The sequence below is a fragment of the Dermacentor albipictus genome, chromosome 10, assembly GCF_038994185.2.
Source record: "Dermacentor albipictus isolate Rhodes 1998 colony chromosome 10, USDA_Dalb.pri_finalv2, whole genome shotgun sequence".
Classification (NCBI taxonomy): Eukaryota; Metazoa; Arthropoda; class Arachnida; order Ixodida; family Ixodidae; genus Dermacentor; species Dermacentor albipictus.
Window position 1 is genome coordinate 28,972,031 of NC_091830.1, and position 18,140 is coordinate 28,990,170.

The 18,140-nt window shown below is 46.3% G+C and overlaps 2 protein-coding genes across 5 annotated transcripts in view; one reads left to right on the forward strand and one right to left on the reverse strand.

Annotated features, from left to right (window-relative positions):
* Window positions 1-4,829: 4,829 nt before the first annotated feature.
* On the forward strand, window positions 4,830-6,749 carry LOC139050744 (uncharacterized). 2 transcript variants are annotated; one of them, XM_070527453.1, is made up of 2 exons: window positions 4,830-4,876; window positions 5,483-6,749. In XM_070527453.1, the coding sequence occupies exon 2, from the start codon at window positions 5,587-5,589 to the stop codon at window positions 6,109-6,111; it is 525 nt and encodes a 174-aa protein (XP_070383554.1). In that variant the 5' UTR covers window positions 4,830-4,876; window positions 5,483-5,586; the 3' UTR covers window positions 6,112-6,749. The 2 variants fall into 2 exon arrangements, with proteins under 2 accessions (XP_070383554.1, XP_070383555.1); XM_070527454.1 differs by having other exon boundaries at window positions 4,835-4,876; window positions 5,427-6,749.
* Window positions 6,750-12,622: 5,873 nt separating this feature from the next.
* LOC139050947 (alpha-crystallin A chain-like) overlaps window positions 12,623-18,140 on the reverse strand; it is a 40,644-nt gene continuing 35,126 nt past the window's right edge. For all 3 annotated transcript variants that reach the window (XM_070527827.1, XM_070527830.1, XM_070527829.1), the window contains exon 3: window positions 12,623-18,069. In XM_070527827.1, coding sequence (XP_070383928.1) covers window positions 17,590-18,069 — 480 coding nt within the window. In that variant the 3' untranslated portion in view covers window positions 12,623-17,589. The remainder of the gene's footprint in view (window positions 18,070-18,140) is intronic.

Sequence of the window (18,140 nt, forward strand, 5' to 3'; positions counted from 1 at the left end):
ATGCGGTGTTGCCTTAGAAACGCGCTGTTTCTAAGGCGTGCGTCTCTTGCTCAGGCGCACATTTCGTTGCCGCGCCGAACGCTGCTTTGCTCGACGCTCACCGCGTCCAATGCGGGGCGCGTAGTCGCTGCCCTGTAGCCCATTGTCTTACACCCCTTGGCGGGTCGACGGGAACGCTGTCGCGTTCCACTCTTGAAGGTGAAGAAGTAATGCATGAGTTGTTTCTTCGTCTAGCCGAACCAAATATAGCCAAGCAACAGCAGTTCACCAGGCTAAACAGTGGTTCAACAACTAAAATAAAGGCTAGTATGCTTCGCATCCTGGGCTTAACCTTACCTAAGCCACAGCCATTTTTTTGTTAGTCACTACCATGTGACGCTGCAGATGGTGAGGCCATGTAAAGTTGAGAAAGAAGCTTCTTAAATTTGAATGTGCAAGTACTTTTTAATGATAGTTAACTTGCGCTAAACTTCATCACACTCTTCATAAAGGAAAAGGCACATCTAAGTAGAAGAAAATTACTTGCACCGATGGGAGGCGCACCCACAACCGTTGCACGACCCGTGGGATGATTTAACGACCGCCAACTCTGCTCACTTTCTTGAGTAATTTTGTACGCGTACCCAAGATTTGTTAGCCAGTTTGTCGATCATGGTCATGGCAGCCACGAAGCAGTACCATTTCAACTGCATGCGTCACGTAGTGAGTGAACTCGGGAGCAGGCCACGAGTCGTTGTTGTTGTTGTTGTCCTTAGTGGCCGTGGCACATACCCACAGTGGGGGATTGGCCAAGAGTCATTCAAACCCTCGTATGCTACTTCGAGAGGAAGATCCTCACGATTGAGAAGGTTCTGCAATAGAAACTATTTTGGGACAGAGGTCATTCTGAGTGATTTATGATGATCTTGAATGATCTTGAGTTGCGTGGGCTTGTACAGACTGGTACTCGCGAGTACTAAGGTTCCTCTCTATACAGTGCATAGATAGATTTTTAAATTCATTACCTGAACACATAAGCAAAGTCTGCTCGACTCTTGGCCAATCCCCGTGAGTGGGTATGCGCCAAACTCAAGGGCATCATCATATTCAGTGTTTCTGTCGGAACGCGTGCCCTGAAGCCAACAGTTTCCTACGTGTACGAGCCTGGCCACTATAGCTGCACGGTGGATTACGGCGCTACTTTCAAGGCACCAAGAAAGCAGACAGATTGGTCAGCGCAGAAACAAAATTAAGAGAAAAAAACACGATAACACAAACTCCGAGCACAGAAATAGTGGGTTGAAAGGATTGAGGTCACCTTGAAAAGGTGCGACTGAATGAATGAATAAGCGGCAAATACTGCAGCGCAGTGTCTTCAACGAGCGTAAAAATAATAGCTGAACGCTTTTGTGAATCAGTGTGCAGTTTCTGTCGTGCACGAACTGACCAGACAACGTCTTGTCTTGTCTTGTGTCTCAGACAGTGGCGCGTACCCACTATGGGGGATTGGACAAGAAGCAGGCGGTTTTCCGTGCCATAGCCGCTGTCTGCTTCCTCTTTACAACGTTGCAGCGTTCTGCACACAGTTGTTTCGCTTCGCTCTTCTCTCACTGGCCGAATCAGGTAATGGACGACAAAGCAAGAAAAAATTCCACCTGAGAACACGTTCGTTTCGATTATCGAACGCTTCTCATCTCCATAAGAATGACACGCCAGTTGGGTAATTTTCCTTTTGAGAGCTCGGCCTTTTTTTTTCTTTTCAAATGCTGGTACACTTGTTCATGCACTTTGCGGTTCGAGATTATCGCATATATATGTCGCAAATAGACAGAGTAAGATACAGGGAAATTTCCTTTCTTTATCTTTGTTCGTTCGGTTTTTCTTCTTCCCAAGGAAATCAGATAAAAAGTGACGGAAGCAGGAATACCGGCCCTTGGGAAAGAGTCCTTCCTTTACTTATGGTATGTGGAAGGAACGCTGGAGGGCAACACAACATCACGTCACTAACTTTAGCTTTGATAAAGTTATCACTACAGGACTGTATTTTCATTAACTTCGCAGGTAAAATACTTGGTTGCTACTGGAGACAGGGAGGGCTAAACTTCCCTTTCAAGAATTTTCTCTTGTAGCCTCAGTGCCTTTAGGTCGGTGTGACGTCACGTATTTCCAAAGCACTTATTTCGTATTGGTGACCGGTTTGACGCATGACAAGTTAGAAACATTCGGTGAACTGGGTATACGAATGCGATGTAATATTTCGACGCTCTTATAGGCTAATGCCTAAGGCCAAATTTGTAGACGCCGCCAATTTCTATACGACGTGGAGGCATGCTACTACGGGGACTTTAGCACGAACTCGCAATCCTTCTGTCGTTTCTACGCCTTTTTCGACAATGCCGGCCTTTCTCTTAAAATAGGTAGAGCAGCTAACATACTACAGAAACGTGATTTGCAAGCTCATATCGACTGAACCCTATATAGATGAATTGCTTACAGGCAACACAATAGAAAGAAAAATTTGATGGAACCCAGTAGTTTTTACAAACGTTATCCCTTCACTTTTGTAACCCGTATACCATAAGTAAACGTCATTTGTGTCATCTAACCTCGGGTCTAAAGTTAGCATCATTCACTGAAATATATACAGGAACAAATAACATGTAATGCCAATGCTAGGCCTCATGTTACCTCGTTCATTACTAACTGTTCCGAAGTATAATGACATTCGATAGACGGGAGGAAATACCATTTGTCAGCAATTGTTGTGCACAGACCGTGAAGCCGTCATGCGGAAAGTAGTTGTTAACACCGCAAATCGGTCTCAACTGGAAAGAATGAATGAAATTATGCGGTTTCACGTACCCATAACTACGATGTCATTATGAGGCACGTCTCCAACGTGCTTATACGGGTGCCTATACGGGAGGCAACTAGACCTAAACATTAACAGCGCGATAGTTTCTGCATGAAACATCAGCCCTGGAGGTCCACAAAAATTTATAGGCTATCTAGATAACGCAAATTCATTTCTTATTTGTCTTCTATATAAAGTGCGGCGGCACTCAATCAGTACAGAACTCCTCGGAAAACGGCTGGACAAAGTACCCACAAGAAAAATATTTTATAGGTCTACAAGAAATGTACAAACTATATATAGACTGTACAAATGTTTCTGCATGGTGCCTGTATCCTGCGGAGATGCGGCGTTTACTCGGAAGACAACTTTTTGAAGAACTAGGAGACAGTCCTTACAGTACGTTGCGGAGTTAGGCCCTCATACCAGCGCTCGCTTGAATATAAACTCGTCACTCTGTAACAATAGCAACTTTGCTCGTCTACAAGCAATGTATGGACCTTTCAAAGATTATCTAAATTAATTATTGTAATGTCTGTCACCTGCGCCGACACGCTGCTATGCTCTGCTCCTGGGGTGAAATGCGGGACAAAGTGTTTAGAGGAAAATATTTTCTTTGCCGACCTAAACGAAACATATATGCTACCAATAGACGATGTAAATTCACTTTTTGGATACTCGTCTTCTGAGGCACCATGGGGTCCACTTGAAAGATAAGTGTGACGAGAAACGTTACAGTCCCTACAGAAAAACATTTGTTATGTTTGGCGGTCTTCGATAACCTATAGACTGTCTGTAGATTGTCCCCAAAAAATGTGTACTAAGGTTTTTCTCACCCGATGCAGCGCTAACCACTCGGGAGAAGACTGTGACGAAAAATGCGACACAGTCTCTACAAGAAAACGTGACGACATGTGACCCACAAGAAATAGGTAGGGTAGCGCGGTAATCTATATATTTTCATTTTCGGAATGTTTGTCCTTTAACCCATGGCCGGGGCTACTTCGAATATAGTTATAGCGAGAAGCGCAAGACAGTCCGTACAAGAAATATAGGCAATACAGTACAAACGACTATCCACGGACTATCCGATTTCCTACTTCTGCGGCTTGTCTCCCACAGACGCGACGCTGTCTACTCGGAAGGGAGCTTTGACGACAAACTGCTGCGGACGGAGTCTCAGCGGGAAACATTATTTTTGGCGGATGAAGGCACCGCCACGCCCCTCCGGTCACCGCGGCCAGCTTCTTTTCTCCGAACGCTTCGCCGAGCGCGGAACTGGCCAAAAGGAACTTCCTCCGGGCCTTTCTGCCGGACATTCTATTTCCATCCGACACGGAGAGGCGCCGAACCGCTACGGGCCGGACACTGCTGCGTAAGCCTGGGACTCCCTTCCAGGCAGGATTCCCCGCCGCCTGTCTGACTGACTGCCTGCTGGCATTCGGTCGAGATTTTTTTTTCTCCGAGCTGGCCTTAGCCTTCGTTTCCGCGAGACTAATCTCGCGGACCGGAGGAAGTCATAAAGACCACTTAGCGTGACTTTAAGAAGAAGAAGTGGGAGAAGAAGAAAGGAACTCGAGAATGTTACTTTCGGTCATTGTTCAGCGACCACGAGAAAGCTTGGCATTGGGGAAGTCCCTCGCATTCTATTCGCGGGATTCGCACGCGAACTCGCGAGAGCGTTTGACACTCCGACGGCGTTCTTCCTCTAGCCGCGGACGGCGTGGAATAGCCGTAAAACAAGAAGAAGAAGAAAGCGTGGCAATTTGACAAAAGAAATATAAGAAGAGAGGAGAAGAACTTTCTTTTCCATCTTCTTCTTCGGGCGACAACGAAAGACGCAGACGCCTATTTGCATACACGGAAATGGGACGCCTTTAGAAAACAGCCACATCCCCCCACGTCTCACCGCCACCACCGCCACAACCACGCTCCTCTGGTCCAATCTTTTGGTGGCCCCGCGCAATCACGCACGAAAAGAAAGAGAAAAAAAGAAGAACGGGACGGCCTGGCACAGCGGCGCTAAACGCCAAGCCCCCGGGGGTAAGATCGACTTTCCAGATGGTTGAAGGAACCTCCGTGCCTGAAGCTCTCGCTCGACGGGCAGTGTTCGTGGTCGCTTTCGTCTCAGTCATTTCTCTTTTCTCTTCTGTCTTTTTTCTTTCCTTCATAGAGAAAACTTCTACGGCGCGCACATTCACCTTATCCTCGCGTCCCTCACCTACTACTCGTCGCCCTTCCTCCTCTCATCTCGGACTGCCCCGCATGCCTCGTTCTACCTTCTCGCTTTTTTTTTTTTTGTCGGTCGGAGGAGACCTCGTTGTTCCTCGTATGTACGGGCGCATACCAGAGAGACGCGATGTCTCGTACGCATGCTAGCTATAGGCCCGCTCGCAGGCACCCCAAATGGGTCATTGCCTCCCCTCCCGACCATCGGCACCTCTTTCGTATCCTCCCGTACGCGCCTAACCTTGGCTCCTCCTGCCGAAGCAAAACAAGCCTCGCTCAGTTTCGCCAGTACGACGATGAAAGAGAGAGGGATCGTGCGTTGTTAGCGGCATCGGCCCTTTTTTTTTCTCTCTTTCTCATCCAGCACCTTCTTTCTTTCACTTCTTCTTCCATCTTCCTGGCTCCGACGTTTATATAAAGAAATGGGCCGGCTCCATCCCTGGCAAAAACTGCGAACCTAAGCACCTGATCGTCATATCCATACCGTTACGAAGGAAGGCGGGGAACGGCGACGAAGAGGCAACATGAGGACCCGTAGCCTGGCCTTCACCGGCGTCGCGGTGCTTCTGGTACTGCTCGCCCTGACGGAGCGATCCACGGCCCAGAACGGCATTGGCACAGTGGCCATGGGCCTGATACAGTCTCTCTTCTCGGGTCAGCTCGGCATCGCCGGAATACTTCTCCGTCTGCTGACTTCGGGCGCGTCGTCCGCCTTCGGCTGGATCGGACGTCGCGAGGCCGTGAACCCGTCGTCACCGGAGCAGCACCCCGAGGACGCGTACTTCAACGCCATCCGGGCGCTGGACGACAGGGACTGCATCTCGGCGCTCCTGTGTCACGTGGCCAAGGCTCCGACCAAGTTCAAGTCGTTCGGACGCGACGTGGCGGCGTACTTCAAGCGGCACGAGTTCGACGGCTCGCCGAGCGTGGCCCACTACCGCAAGGCGTTCGAGCGGGGCCTCACGGGAGAAGAGTGCACTGTGCCGACGTGCAAGGCCGACGTGGTGCTCCTGGGAAGCCTGCTGGCGGGAATGGTGTCCAATCCGTGAGGTCGACGCGACGTTTGTTCGAGTCTTTGTTGCGGACTGGATGCCGTGAATCGAAATGCCATAATCTAGAAGAGGCAACGGCGTGGTGATAGGGGCGAGCAAGTTCGGCTATGCCAGCTCTGTCGCCTCGTTCGAAGCTTGAAGAGCACTCCACCCTTGCATGGCCCCGTAGGGCGTTATGCCTTGGAAATACACGTTATCGCAAACTCATATTCAGGAATAACGGTACGACTATAAAGCGACTATGAAGAGGAGAGAGTGAAGACGTCCTGTTAGCTTAATAAGGAATGCCGTGACAGTACCGACCATATAAACCCGACTTATTCGACCATCGAAAGCACCTGGACGATGTACCATCTACAATTGAAAAGCTAGCGCTCCGAGCATCTACCAAAGAATGAAGAGGTCTTTTATGCAATCATCTGGGGGTCTTATAAGGACTGCATCATGGACGGTTCAGAGATGCTGGACTAAGTGTGATGGGAGAATGTGAACTCCATCTTTTCACTGCGTACAAAGAAATGAAGGCGTCGCGCAATGTCGCATCCCAGCAATTGCTTTATCTTGTACTTAGCCTACAATCATATATTGGTGGAGCTAAAATATTCTCGTTACTTGTAACCCATACCTCTGTTAACAGCGAGTGTATTGCTTATGTGTACGATGGCTTCGGAAAAGTCTACAAGCAGAGCGTTTTTAGAATGAAGCTGTCACGTGTGTCAGGTGCGCACTATTGCGGAGAAACGCCGCAAGAGAAGTGTCTTCTTTTTATTTGACCCCTTTCTTGCTTGCGTGCAGGCTTCATGCCTTTTTAAGGTGATCAAAATTTCTTCAGGAGCTGATTACGTAGCTCAGACTACCGCTTTGACGGTCGCCAAGCATACCAAAGATGTTCGCACTAGTGTTCAGATTGTGAGCTTCAGTGAGAAAAACGGCAGTCGTTAAAGACTGTGGCATGCCAGTTTTGGTTCAGAGCACCGCTCATAAAAAAGTCTTTAACGCCAAGATCTCCGCAATCGATTCGTATAACCTACGAACGACCTTCGGTTTATTTGACGTGATATGTGCTAGAGTTTCCTGGTTCAAACTAGGGAATCACCTATCACTAATTCTTAAGCAGCGGTCTTCGTCGGCCACCGTCAATAGCGAGAAAGTAACCCAACTTAGTAATGGTTTTTTGTGTCCCTCATGCCGTTGCCTTTCTGCTCGCCTCCTCCGTGGGACCCGGTAGAATTTTCAATCTCCGCTCTAACAGGTAAGATTGGGAAACATTGGCCGATGGCAACAGCCACTCCCTTCGGCATATTATTCTTCCAGCGTTGGCCTGCGTCTATCGAGAAAACGCAAATACTCATGGCGCTTGTACAGTTTCCATTACATCGTTTTGGTCATTCTTATGCGGCTGATATCTCACTGAGGCCTCGTCACCTCTCAGAGTGGACAATTCTTAGTCATTAAGAGCGTGCATGTCATCACACTCATGTTCTAACACAAGTGGCATTTTCGTACAAGATGATGTCAAACCTACTACCTCTATTTCTGTAAAATAAATACTCTTTTTGTTAAATCCTACATTGGCGTTCGTCTCGACTACGGGGGAGAAATCCTTCGATGTTCCTTTCGCGCTTTTGAGCAGCATATCTGCAACAAGTTTCTTGGCCTTCACGACAGACTCTAAGAATGCCGCCCCCTACCGCTCTGTAGTGTACGCGTTTTGTTCGTGCTTGTCTCCCTTGCTTTCTATCTCCCCCTTCTACTCTGTTTCTCTTTTTATCCCTCTTAATCCTTCCCCCTGCGCAGGGTAGCCAACCGGAACTACCTCTAGTTAACCTCCCTGCCTTTCTCTGCATTATTTTCTCTCTCTCTCTTGGCGATTGTGGCGTTCTCCTCTTAGGGCACGAGATGACAGTGTATGCAGCTGCGAAGGCTTTTGCAAACATCACACTACCTAAATCAGCCTTGCGCTTAAGGAGGTAAGCGCTCATTCATTTTTACTTACGGGCGCCGTTCGAGCACGGGGCGGTGCTTCTGTCGCGCTAGCTCCGGCAGAAAGCTTTGGTCAGGTTGGTACCATTGCAACCGACCTGGCCAACTCCGCCACTGATCTTGCAGTGTCCACGGTACACGGCATTTGCCACTCGCCAAGGAACGGCCGCTTTCGCGCGCGTGCTAAACGTGTCTTCAGTGTACCTTGACAGCTATTCGAAAGTGATCTCCACATCTAAGATATGGCGCGCAACGCCTCGGATGTCTTCACTGAGGAGGAACCCTGTACGTTCTCACTTCTGTCGAACGTACGCTTCTCATAAGGTATGAAGGATCTCGCACGTGTGTGTGTGTGTGTGTATGTGTGTGTGTGCGTGTGTGTGTGTGCGTGTGTGTGTGCGTGTGCGTGTGGGCGTGTGTGTGTGTGCGTGCGTGCGTGCGTGCGTGCGTGTGTGTGTGTGTGTGTGTGTGTGTGTGTGTGTGTGTGTGTGTGTGTGTGTGTGTGTGTGTGTGTGTGTGTGTGTGTGTGTGTGTGTGTGTGCGCGCGTGTGTGTTGAAGGGGCTCATGGATGTTTTTGGATAATTAGGGATAAATGTACTTGTGTTTTCTGCGAAGCGATATCTGCCTGGCTGGGTAATTCATGTGTAGTGAATATCGCAATATTTTTGTGTGTGCGTTTGTGCGAAGTATAAGACAGAAGTCTCTTCCTTGGGAACGCCAGCTAAAGCGGTGCCGGAGACCATCCTGGGGAGTACCATTCCCAGAATTCGCCTATAACGCGACGGCGAGAACCACACCCTGACCTACTTACTACCTACGTGTCAAAGTAAACGCAAAATTTGTGCCGCGGCAACGGAAACCTTGACATTTTAAAAAGAGACCAAGCGTGCACCGATTTTAGGGCGGCGGCACTTTCAGGCTTCCTGACGCAAATCACGCAGAAAAAAAAGAGAAAAGCAAAGAAAGGAAGGTCAGTCTACTGCCGTCACCTGCCGCCTTCGTGTCATCACGAATGCAGAGTGGGCCTTAGCGAACCTATTTCGAGGAAGTCGCTTCAGTCATTACACCACCTCCTTATACGTGCGAATCTGCGCACCGGTCCTGATGGAGGAAATGAACGCGTATATATAGGCCGCGCATGCCGGCGCATAACTGAATGCGCCGTGGTGAAAATTTAAACGTGGCCTCTGTCGGGAATAGTTGGCGCCGAAAATGGCCGTACGCATACCGAAATAAAGAGTGCAATTAGAAAGAACTAATACTTTATCGCATTAAAGTATGGATCCTTTCTTTTTTTTCTTTTTTTTTTGAAGAGTTTGCTCGGTCATGTTATATTGTGCATTTCTTTGTGAAGATAGATGTTTAGTACTTACGCGGCCGTAGTATCTTAATTCAACACGGTAGTTTTTCACGGTGGGGAAATCGCCAAGTATTTAGCTTGACGCTACACATTGTCGTAAGTGCAATACCATCAAAAATTTCTCCATCTGCGACGTCTTCCGAGGTAAGGGTTATTTTTCTTTTCAACGAGTTGAATTATATAAGCTAATGACTTGAAGTGCATAATTTGGGATATATCTTCAGATATAGAATTCTCCGCCGTGCGAAAATTGATACTAGAAGAGTCACAGAACCGTCATTTTTATGGCAAATATTGGTTTATAATGATCGAAGATTACGAAAAATGGCGTTGCCGCTTGCAGTGACGCAAGCGGCGCGTGGTCGCAAGCTTGCTACGTGGTCGCATTTCGGCCTAACGTGGGCAAGTTAGTGCGTACCTCACGGCAATGACAGTATCACTTACAGCCATTTTAAGGAGAAAGCCCTAAGTGGCTCATAACCCAATGGCCTTGAAAAAAAAACGCGCCGTCCGGTCCAATGGTACAACTATCATCATCAGCAATGGCTCATACCCCCATAAGCAAGCAAAAAATACAATGACTCACATTCTCGCAATGCTGAGGCTACAAGCACTCAGCAAAGCGAAGCGTACAGTACATATATTCATTGGATTCACACATACAAACGCACAGAAACGCGGCATCTAGTCGAGCGGCAAAAAAAATATCCACGCTACCTTCTCAATGACTCGATACCCCAAAATATGCAATGGCTCATACCGCCGTAAGGCTGAGGCTCCAAGCGCTCAGAGCAGTGAAGCGACCAGTGCGTGCACTCATTCAAATCACCCGTACGGCGCACGTGAAAACATACGTTTCAATCTACAGCTGAGAGGATGCATCCTCAAGTCTAAGAGGAAAGTCGTTGACACGAGTCTGACCCCGCTATGCGGGCGCGAGAAGACGCAGCTCAGCGTTGAAAACGAGCCGAAGAAGCGGAAGGCGCATTACCAAGTGCGCCAGCAGACTTTCGCCTTCACGTGTTACAGGAGTGTAACAAGCCTCCGTTATTTAACTGAGCGCAAGGGTACGGCTTCAAGCACACTTGGCGGTACACGGGTTCACCTGTTCAAACGAGGACCACTATTTCGCCCAACTACATTGAAATTGAAATTGTTTATGTGCTATACTGTACATTTACAGACGGGGGGACTGTAGATAAAAAGCTATCCTGCAACAGCTTGACGTGTCTACAATCCCTGTTTCTGAAGGGAGGCAGCATAAGATATGCGCACATACCTACACATACATACTTACACACACACACACACACACACACACACACACACACACACACACACACACACACACACACACATATATATATATATATATATATATATCACTGCAATATCGTCGCTCACTTCGGCCCGCCGCAGTGATACAGCGGCTATGTTGGGATGCTGCCGAGCTCTAAGTACTTGAATTCGTTTCCTGAACCTCATTTAGGTGGAGCGGAAGGCAAAGACGTTCATCTGTGCTCTAATGCGCTCTGTGGGGTCGTCAGAAGAAAGCCACGTGATCGAAGTTATGGTACTCGCCTTACGCTGAGCAGTTGTTTCGGATCTGCTAGAGGTGCTATACTGAATAATTGCTTCATGCATTAAGAAACTAAAACTTGTAGATGTAGGTTACGTGGAATCACGCATTCTCTTCAGCATGCGACGCACCATGTTGCAGTTGCGAGTGCCGGCACTATGCTGTGACCGCTGGTCGCAGAAATGTGTCCTTCCAATCCTTTGGTGGTAAATAGGTTGAGTTCTGCGATCCCGCTTCGTGTGATAAATGTGGCATAATTTGCGTCATAAAAGTACGAAGCTGAAGGTTTCCTCAAGATTACATGGCACGGGCCTTTATCTTTCTCATGCGCACGCCCTATTTTTTTGGTCGCGAATGTGTGCAATCACAGAAATCTGTGTAGCCTTCGCAGCGCTGCCTGCCATGCACATAACGAAGTACAGAAACGTTCAACCCCGTCAATCAAACTTCATTTTAGAGACTTAAGTTTCATTGAGCGGGCATTGGCAAGCATGCAGAAATTTTATTTACTAGACTGGTCCGCTTTTTTAATTAAGGTAGAACAGCACCTACGTTATACTCGTTTCTTCCGTCAATAAATTACTTCGCGAATAAAATAATGGAGGATAAAAAGTAAGAGCCCTTTTAATGGAAGCGCTTAGCGTAAGCGATCGTCTATTGCTGCAGCTGCCCAGTGTTTGAGCAAAGGATTAGAATTGTCCTAAATTATTGAATATCTTAAACTAGGTTGAAGAGCACATCTCTATAAAAAGGGATCACCTAATTAAACTCTGCGCGCCTAGTTCATTTCTTTTTAAACAGCAGGTATAATTCAGAGCCTTGTCTGCGTAGTTACTTATATTTGGCATTCATCAAAGGCATATACTTCTCTACGGACTCAGATTAATGCATTATAAATTCCCTAAGCTGTTCCTGCCGATCGCAGTTATGCATATCACAGCCCTGTGTTCGGTCTTCCTGCGGCTTACTGGGGTAATGACAACGTTGGGAAACGTTGGCACTGTAGCCATAATGGCCGTGACATTTCAAAGGGGTGGAGTCACATCCGTGTGGAGCGATGTCAATGTCACATTGTCCCATTCAGCTCAGTGTAGCCGAATGGGACAGTGGGCTCTAACTGGGAATTTCGGTATAAACAGCACACATGAGAACGACACTTCTTTTGTGCAGTAAGTTAGACGCTAGAATAATCGAAAGTTGTAATATGGCCACTGCACTTTCGACAAGCGAAGAACTGTTTGGAAGTGTGTGCGTCCATGTGAGGTGTGTGGTGTTAAATTACGCGAAGCAACTTCACCTCAGAAATATATGGACAAGTGACCTCCCAAAACTTTTTACCTAACCTAGTCAGATAGGACCGGTGAGACTCGTTAATCTTGCCCCTCTTTGAACTCCTGAACAATTTTTTCCGATGGGTTGTAGGAAGTTTCATGCTTCTTCAACGCATAATGCAATTCTTGTTCGCGTAAGGGAAGTAACTGTGATAGCAAAAACGGATGAAGTCAGAGCAAGTGATATGAAGCAACACTTCAGTAATACAGTAAGCAACAGGTGTATGAAAACGGTCGAGACCAAGAAGCATAAGAAATGTTGTCGAAACGTTTATTTGGCATTCGAATTGCACATATTTTTCAACATCGATGCGATAAAGGCATAATACGTGCTTCGAAAACAGCTGACTTTATGTGAAACATTGGGTGCTCTTAACCAAAATCACAATGTAAATTTACCTTCTCTTCTACTCAGGACAACCAATTTTTGTGCACGTTCACACAGAAATTCGACTCTTGCTAAATTACCAGTAATAAAGTAATATCAACTCTAGCACAGCCCTCTCATGAGGTACACATATGCTTGCCTGCGTTGGAAACAATGAAAGCCTTATGCATTTTGCTCAATGAAGCGCTCTTCAATCTTGTCGGCATTTGGTTTTCGTTTGCTACATCAAAAGTACAATTATTACACATCAGGCAGTTCCATAAGTACAAATTGGTGCAAGTTTTCAATCAACACAACACTCAATGTAGCAGAGAACACTGTTCGCAGTGTAAAGCCGCCCTTAAACATGGTAACGGACAACAAGAAACTGCGGCACATCACATCATGGTTTATGAAACATTACCAAAGAGAAAGCGTGCGCAGTTTGAGATCGCGCGCAAAGAACGCGTGCACAACAATGCTCAGAACGTCTCCGGTAATGTAAAAGCACAATCGAAGTAACCTCGAACAATAGCAACTAGCTTTTAACAACACGGTCTGTCAGGAAAAAACATCGAAAGCTTTCAAGGGAACACGGATTAAGCTCGCCCATTGAAGGCACGCCAGCCATAAGTATACAGAACGCTCCACAAGAGAAGCAGAAAAACGCTTAAGGCATAGTCTGGTTAAGCATGATGGTGCCTTCACGCTACAGTGACAAGCTGCAGAGCATGTGATGTGGTGGTCACATTCCACGCGCAGTAATAAACGTCTTCACATTCTTTGTCTGCAGGTGTGAATATTATACACGACCTGGGGCCTTATAACGTAAAATTATGCCAGTAAATCTTATTAAGAACTCCTGCCGTCAAATTTACGCATTCACCGATGCAAGCATCGGGTGCGGACCCGCAGCGTTGTTTAAACGAGCCACTCAAATGCTCTCCTTGTTTATAGGAGATATGTTTTGTTTACTTTAAATACGAATAGTACTGCCTGTCTTGACAGATTTTTCTGATCTAGTTGATTGACAAGAGGCGAAGAAGACGCATCAGTGGCGAGAGATTCGGTAGGACCGAGCTAGAGCAGTGAAAGTAGATAGCCGGAAGAGTAGGGCGTTGCCGGCGTCTGCAATTGGTCCGCTTCCCCTTGCTTAGCTTGCGGTGGCTTGCAGAATATATTTGTGGCGTGCAACGAAACGTAAAGCGTACCGCTAAAACAGATCTTTAGGGAGTGTTGGCACAGCAATTTCGTAAACATGCCGAAAGAGATTGAGAACACTACACTGCCATGAGAAAATGTTTTATTATACGCAAATGAATTGATGGTCCCCGGCAGCTCCGATTAGCCAGTGTCCCAATTATCGATTGACAGACATATATTCCTTTCTAAACGAGGGCAGTCTCCAGCTCTCGCGAAAAAAGTTCTGTTTTCTTCGCCAATTCGTGCACCTTAAAATTGTACGTCTCTTGGAACTGGTGAATTTTCGCAGTTTTGTGACGTCGCGTGATAGGCGAAATTGGTGCAGCCCGACATCGTTTGACCAATAGCGCAGGGCTAACGACAAAAAGAAAAAAGGTGCAGAGTTGGAAATGTCTATTTTTCGTATGTTCGGTCTATCATGCAAAATCAGTCTGTGCACGTCATGTCAGATGGGCAGCTTTCGCGGTTTACGTGACGTTGCATGATGGACAGGCGAAGTCTCGGTGTCCCGAAAAAAAAAGTTTTACCAATCTTGGAGGACCGCTTGTAGAAAAGTAATAAAAACAGTTTGGAATAGCTTTACGTTATATCACCCCTGGCTTCCATTACCTACTTGGTAGACATTGCTTTTCATAACGGTGAACTGCAAAGAAATATAACTGTATCAGCCTTGTCGTCTGATAGTCTTTTCTGTCATTTGCATGTTTGTTTGAAAATATGCACACGTGCAGGTTGTCTATTCCTCATTGAAGATGAATTACCACAGAGAGAGAGAGAGAGAGTTTCCGGTTCTCTGGGTACTAGGTATTCTTAAGTATGAACTGTTTTTGGCGTAAATGATAACGAAGAGCCAGAAAAGAAGAGCAGTGCGGGCTTCACATGATGCAAAATGCACGAACTAAACTCGTTCCCAATCCATCAGGCATAAACTTAGGAATCAGAATTCGTTATTAAATGTTTCAGTATTGTTACAGTTATTTGGTAGACAAAAGGAGATCCCATAGTCAAAGAGCGTATCGTAGCCTCCTTCACAAAACAATTGCTATAGTTGAAACAATTAGTATTTGCTTTGCCACAATCTTTCTGTTTTTCCTCCTTTTAGATTTTCCGCACAGTATTGACGGTGAATAGCAGCTGAATGCTGTTTTCCATGAATAATTAAATCAATGCGTTTAATGTATAAATTATTTAATTCGCATAAAATGACTATTTAGCAATGTATATATAAAAAATAAAAATAATGCCCTCATGTACAATGCCAACTACTCACCTACACGTGCATTTAAAAAATGAACCGCGGTCCGTCTACATTGCCCACCTATACACGTGCGGTATTTTGTGTCTTGTAAGATTAAAAACATACGGTTTGTCCAAAATGTACGAAGGTGTATCAAATATGGCATAGCGTGCTGAGGATTTCTTATTGTTTGAAGAATTAGGTGCAACGCGTATATCTTTGTTATACTAGCCCTCATGTAAAAAACCATTATTCCCTGTAATATATGCAATAATGCCCATAAAGTAATATTGAAAGAGTTTACTAAAAGGGAGGGAATATGTCAACTTTCACTGCTAAAGCAACTGTCCGACCGTTAAGGCTATGTATAGACGTGTTTGATTACGACATCAACTGTACCACTTTAACCTGTTGCGGCTCATTTTATTCCTTTATTACGTACTTCACAGCATCAAATAACGACTCACATTGACCTTGCACAGCCATCTGAACAATTTGGCATTTCGATCACGTGATGTCATGTAGACTTGAAAAGACTGCCTCTTATGCTCAATCCAACGATAAGCGAAGGCTTTTCCAAACCTCAAATATTTAGCACATTGTACGAGAGCACTTGTGATAAAATGTAATTAGTGCTGTAGGAACTAGATTATCTATGCATAAGTGCATCTTTATTGAATACGTGTTGAGATAAGTTGTACAGGATAAGAAGGTATAATTAAATAACAAGACATGTTTAACGAACACAATAAACAAGGAGTCATTTGCTACAATGGTGCTAAAACGGACACGCTATAACAGTAAAAAATGTGCGTATGTTTTCAACTTCGTTTGCTCGACAACAAACAACATGCATAAATATTAAGTTGTACTGAGAATCTAAGTTGCTCAGTAGCAGGCAAAGAACAACAACACAGTGAAAACATTCCAACTTAGGTTGCAGTCAAAGTTTCCTTCTCTTTGTTTTTGAATGTCAGCACATATGGTGACTCAGATAAGAAAGCCCACATTGTTCTTAGAGACCTTTGCTCACCCTTACAGCAACGGAGAGAAGGTCTGCACGGTGAAATAATTTTTAATGTCTACAAAAATATAATGCCCATTAATGATGCAGGAATCCTCAATAAATACATTGGGTGCTATTCGCCAAGTTTTCATTTCTGTAACTTCCACAAAGTTGACGCATGAAGACGTGTGAGAGAGGATTACCCGAGCTCGGCTGTGATATTTCGGCATTTAGGCCAAGTGCTTCCTGTGACATGGCTTGTCAGAGACTTCGGCCCAACAGTGCTTTTCAACCCCGTGCTCTATTGTCAAGTTGTCCTAAACCACAAAATAATGAATGTCTTGTATGAGGGCTTTAAAACAGAAAGCAAGCGCCACTTCAACGCGCTGTACACATCGTTTCGAAACTAACCGATGGTAACCATTTTTCAAGTGTCCAGCAAACATACAACCAAATTATTGAGATGCACGAAGTATAGTTGTCTCTCTTCAACTGTGTTTCAAACCTGTCCCATGGATGCTCTCATCAGCAACAGTGCTTGCTTTTCATTGGATTTTTTCACTCACGTGTACCTTTCCTTTTAATGTAAACTATTGTGACTGTTCTGGTAATTTCTTCACTTTTTTTCGCATCAAAGAATCTCGTTTATGTCCCAAACTTAATCCCCATATAGGTTGCTTCACCAGTACATTGCCTTAGAGAGCCAAATCGAACAGGAAGCTTAGGCCAGCCAATTTTGGTTCAAGTCCCCGTGATCATGAAGTGCTTCGGATCGCACTTAAATATTAAAATATTACGTTTTCCCTTAACTCCTAAACTTATTCTTCGGTAAAGCATTGTACGAGGAGGCACTCCTGTGGTTGTTTACGTGACACCACGATTAACCAACCACGTCAGACAGTCACAATTCTAGTTCGTGGCAGAAGGTAATGGTTGCTGCGGCAAGGCAGTTAGTTGCCTCAAGTGGTAAACTATACTGAAGCTTAGTGCCTGGCAGACCAGAGTAAAACATCAAGCGAGCAAATAGGTGCAGTTTTTCATGTGCCCAGTGTGGTGTATAGTGTCATGACGTAATTAGAACCTCAACTTCAGCATGCGCGACTTCAACCTTCAAAATGGTAAAGCCACGTGAGAGATGACTTCAGACGCGTTACCCCGTCTTAGTTCTTCCCTTCGTTTATGTCTTTCGTGCGGCTTTACTATTCCTACAGTCGAGCCGACGAAAACCAAGCTTCCATCCTACCCAACCTCAAGCACCTTTCAGGAGGCTCAAGCCAGAACACTGGCAAAGCGAAATGGTAGCGTGACACCTAGAAAGTCCAACAGTTGAATTCGCAGCCTGGCTTGGGTTTTCTCAGCACAGTGCAATGCCGAGGCGATCCTCGTGCATGTTGCCGTGTGCTTCTCTCTACTTGACCTTGCTGATGGCTCCAGTGCTGGCCCCAGGCCCCACGCCGTTCTTCAGAAAAGACGATTTGGACGACGTGGTTGTCATCATGTGCGTGCTCGAAGACGTCCGGCTCTCTGTTGCTGACGTGCCCCCGGAGTTCATGGTCGTTGTCGCCGTCGTCGCGGTCTTCTTTCCCGATGTACCAGGAGCGCTGGGCTGCTGGTTCGTGCCGGTGCCGGTGCTGGTGGTGGCAGCGTTCGTCGAGCTCTCGACCACGGTAATTGGCACGACCCGCTCCTGGCCGTGTGGCTTGTCGCTGCGTTTGGGCGCCTCTATGATGAGGAACCCGTCCGAGGTGATGGAGCACTTGACTGCCTCGGGCTGCACGTCCTTGGGCAGGGTGCACTTGCGCGTGAACTCGCGCGAGATGACCCCGAGCTCGTCGGTGCGCTCGCCGTGCTTGCCGTGGATCACAACCTGGTTGTCGACGGTCTTAACCTGCATGAGCAACACCCAGTGTTCATGAGGCATTGGCACAGTCGAAAGCATTTATGTAGGGACTGATTCGG